Below are 14,288 nucleotides of genomic sequence, written 5' to 3' on the forward strand. Positions count from 1 at the left end.
CTCGCCCCTCTTCCCCTTTGACACCTCTGACTGTGGCTGTCTTTTGGCTTGAGAAGGAGTCAGAAGGCGTGCCCCTGAGCAGGGAAGAACACTCTCTGCAGAGGCTCGCGGAGGTCGTGAAGCCCATGGAGGAGTATCTGAGGCCGCTGTTCCCGCTGCTCAGCTGCCCCCCGGAAGCCAGGTACCCATCGAGGGCTGATTCCTGAGGAGCTCAGGGACTGAGGGCGTGGAGAGTGGGCGCCGTCTGGATTGCCCGAGCCCTCGGGGTGCAGGGTCGTGTTGTCTCTCTGTCCCCACAGGTGTGCACAGGTACGGGGAGCCAGGGGCATTGTGACACCCAGGGCTGGGGTGGGCAGGCTGGGGGGCGCGGCCTGCAAGCACTCCCTGAGTCCCAGCGCCAGCTGAGCGACTGGCTGTGGGCGTGTGAAAGTCAGAGCTGTTTCCTCTGTGGAAACTCGCACCTCTGAGGCCACAGCGCCATGGGCTTAGTGGTCCTCTCTCTGCGCTGAATCGGACCATTCGATTAAATGGGAGACGTGCACAGGCTCCTTGAGAAGAGAAGCCCGGGCTCTGCCCGCCTGCCATCGGGAGGAAGTCTGGCCCTGCTTGAAACCTTTTCTGGGGGCGTCCCCGCCGTGCAGGCCCCTGCCGCCCTCTGAGCCGCTGGCCTGGGTGTGAGAGGGAGGGGAGAGCCCGGCGAAGTGCCTGGCCCCTCGGGTCTGCGTTTGGTGGGAGAGAAGGTAGCAGGCTCGGGCACGTGACCTTCCCTGATTGGCCAGCAGGTCAGAGCATCCTGAATCCTGTGTGTTCACATCCTGCGTGTTGTCCCTGCCCCCATCTCAGGAGACCAGTCCCCAACAGCGGGCTGGAGAGTCTTGTGGCCCTCACTGCCCTTGTGGGAACAGCCTGAGGAGATGCTGTCCCTGTTCTCAGTGATTTTCATGGAGTTTTTAAAACCTGAATGTGCCTTTGCCTTTCAGAGCACCAATTCCCACAGTTGTTTCGGATTTGGGAAAATACAAGGGCAAAGACAAGGAGAGGAAAGCGTCCCCGCCTCAGGGTGAGTGGGGCCCCAGGTCCGCGTCTGTGGGATGGAGGCCAGCAGAGCTGCGCTTTCTGTGGCTGCAGCGGGGCCAGCAGGGGCAGCCTTCCCGGAAGGTTCGCACCACCCTGCCGCTGCCCACGCGACCGCAGATGCCCCTGCCCTGCCAGATGCCCGGGCAAAAACCATGGTGACGTCGCCGTCACCCTCCTGAGCACGTCAGACGGCAGGAGGGCAGATGGGCTTCCCGGGTCAGCAGTCTGCTGATTTCCTACGTGGGAGATGAAATGCTCTTGTTTTGCTCCCCGCCACCCGCCCCGTGGCTGAGTCACCCCAGTGCCCGAGGTCTCAGCGCCGCGCTGAGTGTATGCAGCTGTCAGGATCCCAGTGACCACTTGTGTGACCTGAGCTTCTGCCCTAAAAGCTCCCAGATGAAAACCTGCTGGATTTTAAGTAACTTGACTTGACTTTGCAAACACATCAATTCCACTGACATGTCTGGTGGCCTCAGCCTTTGCACCGGTTTCCCGACGGCTGGAGAAGCCATGGTGTCGCGGGAGCACCACCCCCTTCCTCTAACGGAACTGTCCCCAGAGGCCATGGCCCCTGTCCGGACAGTCCTTGGGGAGGGGGGTTAGTGCAGATGTTCGTCCCTTGAAGGGGCTCCCTGCTGAGGAGGAGCTGTGGCTCCAGCACCCGCTTCTGGAGTGGCCGCGGAGCCTGGGCGGCCCTCAGAACCACAGAGGACCCGACGTCCCCATGGCCTGGGCTCTGTCCGGGTCCTGGCTGTGACCCGGCCCACCATCAAAACCAGCATGTACCCCCAAGATGGCACTGGCACGTCTGTGAGCTGTGCCCAGTTCAGACTCCTTTCTGCATCTGCCGCCGGGCGGGGGCTGCACAGCAGCCAGATGGCCTCAGTGGTGAAGGGCAGAGCTTGGCACTCAGGTGTCTGCCGCTGCCTTGGTAGCCGCTGGCGTTCCCGCCCACAGTGCAGCCCGAGGTCGCAGACAACATCATCCTGATCGCTGACAGGCCCCTTCTGGAGCTGCCATTAGAAGGTCTCTCTGTGTTCGATGAAGGGATGATCTCCTCCGTGTCACGAGAGTTTTCTCTCCAGATGCTGTGGAACCGCCTGCAGAGAAAGGAGACAGGTAAGAGCTACACTGATAGTTGACTTTAAAATGCAAATATTTAAGTGACTTTCACGATAAAAGAATGTAACTCTTGTCAAAAAATAGTTATCAGATGTTGCCATACTTTTTGAGGCCCTGGTTCATTCAGAGAACACCTACTATGTGCCGGTGCTCTGTTAGGTGCCAGACGTTCCCTGAACAGGAAATTTAACTTTGTTCTTGGCCTCACATACTTCTGTTTCAAAGGAGGGGACTGGTGGTAACCAACCAACTACACAGTTAATCATCAATCAGATGGTGAGAGACAATGAGGGTGAGGACAAGGGGGACCTGGCTTGGCCTGGGGGTGGCTGGGGACTCAGGCATTATCATGTTCTGTGACATGGATGTGCCTGGGGTGTGAAAATTCTCCAGGATGTACACTGGTGCTGTGTACAGTTTTCTGCATGTATGTTGCACTACGATAAATATCAAATTACATTAAAAGTAGATAGATTGGACTTTTGTTTTCATCCAAGATGAGATGACAGGGACCAAATTTGCCCTTCCAGCTGGAACAACAAAAACTCAGACAAAGATACATGAAACAGGGACTTCCTTGGCGGTCTAATGGTTAAGGCTTCACCTTCCAATGCAGGGAGTACGGGTTTGATCCCTGGTCAGGGAGCTAATATTGAATTGTAACAAATTCAATAAAGACTTTAAAAATGGTCCACATCAAAAAAATAAATAAATAATTTGAAATATATATGAAACAGCGGTTTTCAGATATTGGAGAACAGGCAGTGGGGGACAGCAATCCCCAAGAGAGAGAAATAAGCAGGTGAGCCCCAGCTTTCTGCCTGGAGAGAGTCTACAGGCTGTAGCACATGGTGGGTGGCGGGGGTGGGGGGACCAGGCAGAGCCTGGCGGTCTCCCTGAGGTGAGGAGATGAGGGACTGGGGACCCAAGGAGGTCCTGGGAGGAGAGACCTGCAGAGAGTCCCCCTCAGTCTTCTGCTGAGAGCCGGTCAGTGCAGGTGTGTGTGGAGACTACAGCCAGAATGGAACATCTTATCATTCACAGGTATCAGGTATAGGACCAGAGGGCATTGCCTGTCTGCACTAGGGAGACTGGCTTTAGTCCCACCAACAGAACTTAAAAATAGGCCTCAAGGGATCAAACTACTTCCAGGTAACTTAACTGCATCTCAAAATAAAGCTCAAGATGTATAGAGTTTTTTTAAAAATCCAGGACCCAACAAGGAAAAATTCAAAATGTCTGACGTTCAGTCAAAAATCACCTGGCATGGGCCTCCCTGGTGGTGCAGTGGTTGAGAGTCCGCCTGCCGATGCAGGGGACACGGGTTCGTGCCCCGATCCGGGAGGATCCCATATGCCGCGGAGCGGCTGGGCCCGTGAGCCATGGCCACTGAGCCTGCGCGTCCGGAGCCTGTGCTCCGCAACGGGAGAGGCCACGACAGTGAGAGGCCCGCGTACCGCAAAAAAAAAAAAAAAAAAAAAAAAAAAAATCACCTGGCATGCAAAGACCCGTGGTTAAGAGAAAAGCCAATGAAAAGCAGACCCAGAGGTAACACAGGTGATAGTTCCTGTACCTCAAACCCACGTGTTCCAGGAGGGGTAAAAGCCAAGACACGGAAGATGTAAAACGGACCAGAACTGAACTTCTGCTGAGGAGGGACATGCCCTGGGCAGCATTAATGCAACTCGACATGACAGGAGAAGAAACTAGTGAGCTTGAAGAAGTAACAGCAGGAAAAAACTGAAAAAAAGACAAAAACAACAAAAAGAGCACCAGTGAGCTGTTGGGCAAAGTGAAGCGGCCGAACCTGCCTGTAACTGGAGTCTTTGCAGGGGGAACATTTGAGTTAATAATGGCCAATGTTTCCCAATTTTGATGAAAACGGTAATCCTTCAGACCCAAGAAGTTCAGTGAATCCCAAACAAGAACTAAAACCATACCAGGGACCACTGTAGTCAGGGTGATTAAAACCAGTGACAGAGTATTTTACAAGCAGCCAAAGAAAAAGGACACATTATGTATCCAGAAACAAATACAAGAGGGTTAGCATGCTTCTCGGCTGAAACAATGCAAGCAGTGAAGAACGTCTTTAAATTATTAAAGAAAATATCTATCAAGGCAGATATTTTTGAAAATAACTCTCAAAAACAATGGTGAAATACTTTTTCAGAAATAGGTGAGCTGAAAGGATTCTCCCCCAGCAGGCCTGCTTACCCCACAAGCAATGCTGCAGAGTGTTCTCCAGGAAGGAAAGAAAAGGATGGGAACCTGCAGCTGCACAAAGGAATAAACACCAGAAACTGGAATTAGGTGGGTCAATATTTAAAGCTTTTTTCTTAATTTAAAATCTCTTTAAAAGATTTTGACAGGGGCTTCCCTGGTGGCACAGTGGTTGAGAGTCTGCCTGCCGATCAGGGGACACGGGTTCGAGCCCTGGTCTGGGAGGATCCCACATGCCGCAGAGCAACTGGGCCCGTGAGCCACAACGACTGAGCCTGTGCGTCTGGAGCCTGTGCTCCGCAACGAGAGGCCACGACAGTGAGAGGCCCGCGCACCGCGATGAAGAGTGGCCCCCGCTCGCTGCAACTGGAGAAAGCCCTCGCACAGAAACGAAGACCCAGCACAGCCAAAATAAATAAATAAATTTTTAAAAAATGGGGGCTTCCCTGGTGGCACAGTGGTTGAGAGTCTGCCTGCCGATACAGGGGACACGGGTTCATGCCCCGGTCCAGGAAGATCCCACATGCCGCGGAGCGGCTGGGCCCTTGAGCCATGGCCGCTGAGCCTGCGCGTCCGGAGCCTGTGCTCCGCAACGGGAGAGGCCGCAACAGTGAGAGGCCCGCGTACCGCAAAAAAAAGAAATAAAAAATAAAAGATTTTGACAGCTTGGAGTGAAAAGTAATAGCAACGTGTCGTGGGGTTCTACGGCATTATATAAATGTAACTTGTGGGGCAGCAAAGGCTGGTGGGGGTTGGAGAATGGAGGCTTGGGGTACTGGACCAGCACAGCCACTGAAAACAGAAACAAAGAGGTACAGCTAGTACTCAATGAGGAAGTCGAAACGGAATCATAAAAAAAAAATACGATTAATCAGAAAAAGGCAGGAAAAAGAAGGGACGTGGAACAAAGAACAGACAGGACAAATAGAAAACAAGCAGCAAGATGGTGTGTTTCCACCGAACTACGTCAGTAATCACAGTCTCCGTACAAGGTCAGAACACCCCAGTTGAAAGGTAAAGATCACCTTTGGGGGTGGAAACGCAAGGTCCTAAACATGCTTCTTTAAGGAAGTCAGCTTAAATAAAAGGACGCTAATGGGCCAGATATAAAGGACGGGAGAGAGAACAGGCCTTGCGCCCCCAAGAGGCCACGGTGCTGGGCTCGCCGGGAGCTGCCGGCGGGGCCTCGGGCTCAGGCCCCACCCATCTACCCCCTCTGCTGCTGGGCAGCCCAGCCCCTTCCACATTTTATGGGCCATTTGATATCCTCACTTGTGAAAATCCATTCTAGTCTTTGGCCAGTTTTTCTCTTGGGTTATCTGGCTTTTGTTCTTTAGGTGTGTATAACTTTTCTGATCATTTCATGAACTACAGATCTCCTCCCAGTCTGCAGCTGGTCTTTTCACCCCTTTACGTGGTACCTCTTGGTGAACAAAATATTTGAACATAGTCCAATGTACCCATCTTCTCTTAAGAGCTGGTGCTTTTGGGGTCTTTTTAAAAAGAATATTTTCTTACCTGAAGATCATGAAGATATTCTGTGATGTCTTCTAAATATGTCTCTCTTTTTTTGTCCTTCATGTCTTTACGTACCTTTCATCCGAAATCGGTTTTGTGCACAGTGTAAGATAAGGGGCAGGTCTCTATTTCCCATGAGTCCCCTGCTGTGCGCGCCCCATTTACTGAAAGGGCCTTCCTGTCCCCACTGCTCTGCGCTGCCAGCGTGGTCTGGAAAAGCAGACCACCGCCTGGTGGGGTTAGCAGAATAGCGGCCCCAAAGGCGCCCAAGCCCTGACCCTAGGCCCAAGAGGAGGTGCCCTGATGTGACAAAAGGGCCTTTGCAGATGTGATTCAGTGAAGGGTCCTGAGATGGGGAGACTGTCCTGATTGTCTGGGTGGCCCAGTGTCATCGCCAGGGTCCTGAAAAGAGGGAGGCAGGAGGGTGCGGAGGTACTGGAAGGAGCTCGTGGTGCCTCTGGAGGCTGGAAAAGGCAAGGGAGCCGATTCTCCTCTGGAGCCTCCCAAAGGAAACAGCCTCGCTCACACCTGGATTTTAATCCAGTGGGACCCCTTTCGACTCCTGCCTCCAGAACTGTAAGGTAATAAATTGGTGTTGTTTTAAGCCCCAACATTTGTGGTAATTTGTTACAGCAGCAACTAGACCCTAATACAAACTCTCACCATAAAGTAACAAAAATACTGCATAAATGTGAGTGAAGTCTTTTCAATGCATTACGGAGTGAGGATAAAAAGGAGGATTCTGCAGGTCCCAGAGTGAAGTGTTCTCAGAGCCTTGAACCCTTCAGGCTGGAGGAATGAATGCCCTTCGAGTGTTAAATATTCACGGCAAACCTTTAAGGATAATCATGAAAGAGCATAACTGGTGTATAAATTCCAAACCAGTAAAGAGGGAAAATGAATAAGAAAAACAAGTGAACCAACCCCTCAGTCGGGTTACAAAGAGCCAGTGATGGAGACGCACACATGGAGCAGGGAGGAAGGAGAACCCACAGGCAAGGTGCTGTGGCCCATCCATTAGATCAGGAACCGAACAAGTGAGTGCACCACACCTGCCCACTAAAGACACAGTAAACAAGAGCATGTCAATAGGATGCCGGCCACGTGAGACTCCTGAACAGAAAGGAGGCACAAAAGCCAGAAAGCAAAAGAATGGAAAGGGAGGTGCCATGCGGGCGAGCCACCAAAAGGGCCTCCATCACTGTCCGCCGGAGCCGACTTTACAGCCATGGGCATCAGTAGGGCAGGGTCATCACACAGTGATAACGGTGAAGTTCGTCAGGAGGATCAAAGAGCCTCAAATACGGAAGCAGCAAGTAACAAGCACTTGGGGCGAGGCTGGTGGGCACACCCCCGCGATGGGAGGTTCCAGCACGTCTCCACGACTGAAAGCTCAGACAAGCAGATAGAGCACAAACAGAGAGAACTGGGGCCACGCGCTGAACAGACTTGGCTTAATGGACACACGGGCCCTGTGTCTAAAAATTAGAGACTCACGTTCTTTTCAGGTACACGTGAAACAATCACAGAAACTGGCTGAGGCCACGTGTGATTAGGTTAGAAACCAATTCCCAAAAGACGGATTTTTAAAATTCCCGTACATTTGGAAATTTTAAAACACTGACTTCTAAAAACTCATGGGACTCAGAAGAAGCGATCATAGAAATGTCAAAGACTGGCTGGATGTTACTACAGCAGAATCTAGAAGGATCCTTTAGCTTTAAATGCTTAACGGATCATGAACAGACCCCAACAAAATAGGAAGCAAAGACAAAAATTAGTTATTTGGGAAAAAATAACCTCATAAAATAGACACATTTGGGTGAGAATGATCCAGAAAAAAATAGACAAGGCACAAATAATATGAGAAATAAAAGAGACACCAACTCTAAAGAGCATCAGAGATTTAAGAGGATAAGAGAATGTTACAAACAACTTTCTGACAATATATTCAAAAATTTAAGCAAAGTGGACAAAGTCCTAGGAAACTCGGAGACTCAAGAAGGAAAGAAAACCCAACGGCCTCATAGCGAAGAAAGGAAGGTCAATAGATTTACATTTCCCCACAAAAAATATCGGTTTTACCATTTTTCTGTTGAATTCTACCAAAATTTCAAGAAACCGTTCATGTCAGTCTATACACGTCTCCCCAGGTAGAAAGGAAAAAAGCCATCCTTCTGCTGGCCAGTCCGGACCCTGACACCCAAACTACTCAAGAGTAGCAAAGAAAGAAAGAAACGTGTGACATTTCATCACCCAGTTTGACCTTAAAAACTTACAGATATCACAGAGGAACAGATTAAAGGGAAAATGAACTTATAAGCATCCAAGATGATGCAGGAAGAAAAGCATTTGATAAAATGCATGCATCCGTAATAGAAATTCTTAGCAAACCAGGAGTTCTCCTCATCCTGGTGGAGAAAGCCATCCAAATCTAGGGCAAGCTGCTTCCCAGTGGTGCCCCCGTAAAGCTGGGACATGGCAGAGAGGCCCACATCAGCACTTACATCTCCGAGGAGGCCGGATGGGAATGAAGGAAACTGGCATTATTTTTGGTTACCTTCACCAGCACGGGAGTGCAGCGGGGGCAGGGTGTAAGTCCTCCTGCAAGAGGGAGAGGGGCCAGCAGGGCCCAGCCCTCTGCGACTGGGCCAGCTCAGCAGGGGCACCGGTAGGTGCCCAGCGTGGTGTGTGATTGGGCAGCCGCATGGGCCCGGGAACCTCTGGCAGCCGTTCCGTTCTTGAGGTCTCCTGGCCCGGGCCTTTCCCAACCCTGTGAGCCTTTACCTTTGAGAGATTACTGCCATTTCAACTTTACAAAAATGAAAATCAACTGTTCACACCACTTCTTGTTTTTTTCATTGAGGTGAGATTCACGTAATATAAAATTAACCATTTTCAAGTGAACAATTCGGCGGCATTTAATGCATTCGAACATCGTGTACCACGGCCTCTGTCCAGTTCCAGGCCGTCACCACTTCTTGTTATTGTCTCAGCAGAAGGGAACGTGAAAAAGGAGAGCAGAGGTAAAGGTCGCAGACAGAGAAGCACAGCAAAGAAGGGAGCAAAGGTAGGTGGTCGAGGCCCCGCTGAGGCGGAGAGCCGGAGGGGGCCCGCGGTCCGGCCCTGCCCCCGGGACGCATCCCCAAGGACCCCTGCCTGTCTTTGCAGGGCATCGTGTCCCGGATCATCCCCCCGCACTGCATCGCGGTCGACGCGGACAACTTCAGGTGTATCCTTTGCTGCTGCTTCTGCCCCAGACAGCGAGCGTGTGGTCCTGTTTCTCCTTAACCAAGGCCCAGTCGTTGTGGACCCCTACGAGGAGGCCCGAGGCCCAGGTGAGCCCTCCCGCCCGCGCACAAGCCATACACCGCCCACAGCGCTCGGGGCATCGTCCACCCGGCCCTCCGTCACCTCCTGCCACACTGACGGTGGGCGGGAGGGGGACACTGGTGTGCCCCGAGACCCCGCCCTCACCGTCTGCAGCCAGTCAGGGCGACAGCTTTGTGACATGGACCCGAGGCGGCCCCGGTGCCCCGCTCCGGGCCTGCGGGTGTGGCTGAGGGCTGCCTCTGCGGCTCCGGGACGGGTTCCTCAGCTCCTCTTTTGCCGAGCTGGTGTTTTCATCTCTCCACAAAGGAGGGAAGGAGCGCTAAGATTTCCACTCCCCCGGGGCCCCCGTCTGTGAGGGCCCAAAGCCCAGGCCTCCCTGCCACGCCAAGGGCCACCAAGGGCACAGGGACCACCCGTGCCCACACACGCAGTGCTCCTAAGTTTTGTCACCATCCGATTCTGGCTGCAGAAATGCTGACTCCTGTCTCCGTGACCCGGGAAATTTTGGAAAGATTCCGAGACACGTTCACTGCGAGATGGGCGGGGCATCTGGGGAAGAAGCAGTTTCCCAGGTTGGCATCTGGGTTCCCGGAACGCCGTCCTGCGGTGGCTGCGGTGCACCAGCCCGAGGGGCGCTCCGCATGCGGCCCCTTCCCCCCGCCCCGTCCCGCCGAGGCTCCCTCCTGCCCTGACCCCCACCTCTGTCCTGTCACACCCTTCCTTCTGGTGCACGGAGGCGCCTAGATCCCCAGATCCTGGATGCGGACCTGGGCCCCCGCGGTGTGTGCACCCCAGCACAAGGGCCGGGCCCGTCCGTCGCGGGTGTGCGGGGCCAACCTCCAGGCGGGGCCTCGCGGAGGGGGCGGGGCCCCCAGGAGGGCGGGGCGCGATGGAGGGGAGGGGCTTTGTCGGGGCGGGGCCATCTGGGGCTGGGACCTGGGCTCCTTGGCCCGGTGGAAGACCCTCTGCGGCTTTTCAGAGTCCGCCCTGTGGGGAGGGTGTGGAGCGGAAGCGGGGACAGTCTGCTCAGGATCGCGTCCTTAGCCCGCGGCTCCAGCAGACGCGGGGCTGTCCCCGCCGTCTCCCCACCCCGGGTCTCTCTCCTTCCCTTGGCAGCCAGGCCGAGTGGGAGCAGCTCCTGGGCAGATGCGGAGGCTTTTTCTTCTACGGGATGGAGAGCTTCCTGTCCCACATATTGGTAGAAAGGTTGGCCGCCATGAACTTGGAAGGTGAGACCGCCCCCCCCCAAAAGCCCGCCGCTCCGCCAGACCCACCGGCACAAGTTGAATCCGCACGGGGACAGAGCAGGGCGCCCCTGTGTCTTATCAGGTGTCTCCCCTGTCCTCTGATGGAGGACTGGTGGGGCGCTTTAGGAAGGCACAGCAGGGCCTGGGGTGGGGGGCCGGTGTGGACTGAGGGCCCCTCCTGCCCTCAGTCCCCCTCCTCCATTTCTCTGAGAGGCCTGTCCAGGGTCAGGCATTGGAGGGGTCACCCCTCTAGGGCTGGGCCTGCAGAGTGCAGGAAGGCTGGGCGGGTGTTTCTGGAAAGTGCTGGTCACATCCCCTTCCCACCAGTTCTTCTACTTGAGATGCAAGCACTCTGGCCCCGTTTTCCCTCCCACTGTCCACTGGCCCCTACGTCACCCAGCCCACCCCCAGGGTGCCCGTGAGTGTCGTCTGGCCTGCCCTCAGGTGACCTTCTCCTGAGGGGATTGCTGGGTAGCTGGTCACTGTGCACGGTTGAGTGGGGGCCTTTTCAGGGACCCCTCAGAGAAGCCCCTACCCTTGGGCTGTGTGGCACAGGTGGACACTGTCCGTGGTCGGAATACCTGAACCCAGCCCGTCACCCCATCTCCTGCCCAGGCCCCGCCGATATGGGTGGGGTCCGCACGTTCTTACCCCAGGAGAAGGTAGAAACAGGCTTCTCTGAAACTTGAAATCCAGACCTTCTCAGACGAGCGGTGAGGGACACTGAAGAAATCATAGGCTCGCAGGCGCCTGTAGGGGTGAGAGCATTGCTGGGTGCCCCCGCCGTTCCCAGCCAGGCCTGTCCTCACACAGCTGGAGGCTCTGCCCGCTCTGGGGACGGCCCCTGACACTTGGCCTCTGCATCTGTGGGGCTTTCCGCACACCCACATCCAAGAGCTGCATTTTGGACACTGACCCCGTTTCAGTGGGCACACGGGGCCAGGGCCACCGACGCCCAGCCCCTGGCAAGCCGGAGTGCCTCACGGGTGGCCTCTGGGAGCCAAGACCCCTCTGCGAGGCAGGGGGAGCTGTGGCAGGCCCCGGGGTGGGCTTCCCTCCCTCGCCCGGCCCAGTCACCCAAGGAGGGCGTGAAGGGGGTGGGTCGGCCGAGGCAGATGACGGCCCGCTTGCCCGTGCAGCCCACGCGACCCAGGAAGGGGACGAGAGGAGTCGGAGCCTCGGTCAGGTTTTGCCGAGTTCCCACTACCCTCCGCGCCCTGGGCGACACCCCTGCCTGCACGGCGCCCTCACCCTGGGTGCCGCGCCTCTGAGCCACCCCTCCTGTGACCACAGAGTGCCAGATGGTGGTCCTGCTGGACCTGGCGCGGTCCTACGAGAGCATGCAGCGCCGCGTGGAGTCCTCGGAGAACAAGAGGTGCCCGGGGTCCCCTGCGCTCGGGCTCAAGCCTGCAGCCTGGCCACCGGCAGCTGACGAGGAACCTGGGGGGGCGCGTATGAGCCACGGCTGTCCGCCTGGGGCATTGTCCTTGCACCCCCTGGGCAGCTGGGATGCCGTGATCCGGCCCCCAGACCCTGCCTGGCAAAGTCCTGGGGTTGGGGGATGGACAGTGCCAGCACAGACCACAGGCCTGGCTGGAACTTAAGGCAGCTGGGCTTGGGCCAAGAAACAGACAGCTGGCAACCGGGAGGACACCTTGGCTCCAGGGCTCCCCGCATCACCTGTCACACACACCCCAGGGCCTCTGGGCTGCAGGCAGGCAGAGCAGAGGCCCACCCTCCGGTGGGGGTTCCCCTCCTGGCTCCACACCCCATGGCTGGGAGCGTCCAGAGGGATTTGGCAGGACTCTGAAATGACTTTTCTTGTTAAATGGTATTTAATTGTGTGTGGGGCGGGGGCGGGGGCGGGGGAGGAATTCTTGGTTCTTTCGAGAACCCTAGGAGCTGTCAGTCCAAATACACGGTCCAACACTTGGTGCTCTTCGGGCTGTGGGTGGAGGAGGGCTCGGACCGGGCCCTTTGGTGCCGGCCCACAGGAGCTCGGTCCCCCACAGTGCACCCCAACTGTCCTTGGAGGGGCCCATCGAGACGGCCGTCCTCCTGAGCCTGGTGGGGGTCGGGAGCATCGTGGCGAACCAGTGGCCGACGGTCCTGCGGGACAACGCGATGCGGGCCAGCATCCTGTGGGAAAGTGAGTCGTGCCTCCTGCAGCCCCGCGGGGCTCCCGGAAGCCTGTGGGATGTTAACGGCCCCTCTGAAGGGGTGTTTCTTCTCTAGATCTGTTGACAGCTGGCAAGCCGATCGGGAGAACGACCCGCCTCCTTCAGAAGAGGGGAACCGGTGAAACTGTCAACCACGGTAACTAGGAACGGCCCTACCTCCTTGTCCATCCCTCAGGCTACAGGGTCAGGGGCCCCCACTTCTCCCATGTCTGCACAGCCTCCGAGGGTCAGCCTGCGCTGACAAAGACCTTCAGCCTCCTACAGACCGCTGCCTACAGTGAGATCTGGCATCGAATGTCTTTACGGAAACACACATGGGTCATTGGAACATCTTCATCTTCAAAACAGCTCGAGTCCCACAAACTCCAAAAGCCCTGATGTGTTCTCTGGGAGGCGGGGAGCCCACCCACTCCTTCAAGGCAAATGGAACCCTGAAGTCCACACGTAGCAGCCGCCTTACACATGGATTCTGGTGTAAAAACCTTAAATGCAGTGCGAGGTAGTCTAAGCTTTAGCAATACGTTGATGGGAGAATCTACCGTAACTAAGAAAGGTTTATTCCAGGGTGATTTAAATGATGAAATTTTCAAATATACAAGGCGAAGGGGGCTTCACATTCAAAACTCACATGGTCCGCGGTGCCCGGGAGGCCGTTGCCAAACAACAAAAGCCTGTGGAGCGAGTGGGCGAGGGCTGTGGTTGCTGCCTCCGCGCCTGGCGTCCCCGTCCGTAGGGACGAGTGGCGGCGTCCCCGTCCGGGCTGCGACCAGAGGCGGGGCCAGCAGCACCCTCATCTCTGCTGTGCTCCCCGCACGCGCCGTGAGCCTTGGTTGGGCCCCAGGCATCCTGTCCCCGTGAGCCCCGTGTTTCACAAGCCCCGTCTGCTCTCCCCACAGATGAGGCCCCGCAGACCTGGAAGGACAGGCTGGTGCTCTTCCGGCCGCAGCCACAGGGCTCGGAGCGGCTCCCCGTCACCCTCAACCTGGTCCTCTACGGGCTGCCGCACCAGGCCATCGTGTGATGGGGCCGCGCCTCCCCACAGCCCGTCCCCACCATCCGCAGTGCCCCTCCCACACACAGACACACAGAGACAGACACACACAACACACACACACAGACACACACACACACGAATTCCTGTTGAAGTGGTGGAAACAGAACCGGGTCCACAGCCCGGATTGCAGCACCAAACTGGGCTCCTGGTTTGCCACTATCTGGGGCAACCCCCTGGGGGAGTGTGTGCTGTGTAGGATGCACTGCGCTGCCTTTGCTATTTCTGCAACTTCCTGTGAATCTATAATTAATTCACCATAAACATTTTTCTAAAAGCTCATCTTTGATTAGATTGAGAGGTGGTGATTCCCCTCTTTTGTGTTTGATTTTTTTCCTTTTTTCAAATATATACACATACTTGTTCCAGTTTTTTTTTTTAAAGCACTAACTAATGACGAGGGAATAAATTCAAATCAAGCAGCGTTGGAAATATGAGCTTTCTTCTAGAAAGATGTTGGCACCCACCCAAACAGCAAGAATAAAAGCTTCTGGAAATATTTCATCTGTGCAGCTTCACAGTTTTTACCTGATGCTGCAT

At 55.4% G+C, this 14,288-nt stretch overlaps 1 protein-coding gene across 1 annotated transcript in view; it reads left to right on the plus strand.

The window, feature by feature from the left end:
- The window catches only part of CFAP46 (cilia and flagella associated protein 46), an 87,705-nt gene extending 73,987 nt beyond the window's left edge, over nucleotides 1-13,718 (plus strand). The window contains exons 48-59 of the mRNA XM_060091648.1: nucleotides 54-181; nucleotides 981-1,060; nucleotides 2,035-2,196; nucleotides 8,937-9,007; nucleotides 9,109-9,169; nucleotides 9,240-9,275; nucleotides 9,740-9,842; nucleotides 10,387-10,499; nucleotides 11,811-11,892; nucleotides 12,530-12,666; nucleotides 12,753-12,833; nucleotides 13,594-13,718. Coding sequence (XP_059947631.1) covers nucleotides 54-181; nucleotides 981-1,060; nucleotides 2,035-2,196; nucleotides 8,937-9,007; nucleotides 9,109-9,169; nucleotides 9,240-9,275; nucleotides 9,740-9,842; nucleotides 10,387-10,499; nucleotides 11,811-11,892; nucleotides 12,530-12,666; nucleotides 12,753-12,833; nucleotides 13,594-13,718 — 1,179 coding nt within the window. The remainder of the gene's footprint in view (nucleotides 1-53; nucleotides 182-980; nucleotides 1,061-2,034; nucleotides 2,197-8,936; nucleotides 9,008-9,108; nucleotides 9,170-9,239; nucleotides 9,276-9,739; nucleotides 9,843-10,386; nucleotides 10,500-11,810; nucleotides 11,893-12,529; nucleotides 12,667-12,752; nucleotides 12,834-13,593) is intronic.
- The last annotated feature ends 570 nt before the right edge of the window (nucleotides 13,719-14,288 follow it).

This window comes from Mesoplodon densirostris, chromosome 1 (genome assembly GCF_025265405.1).
Source record: "Mesoplodon densirostris isolate mMesDen1 chromosome 1, mMesDen1 primary haplotype, whole genome shotgun sequence".
Lineage (NCBI taxonomy): Eukaryota > Metazoa > Chordata > Mammalia > Artiodactyla > Ziphiidae > Mesoplodon > Mesoplodon densirostris.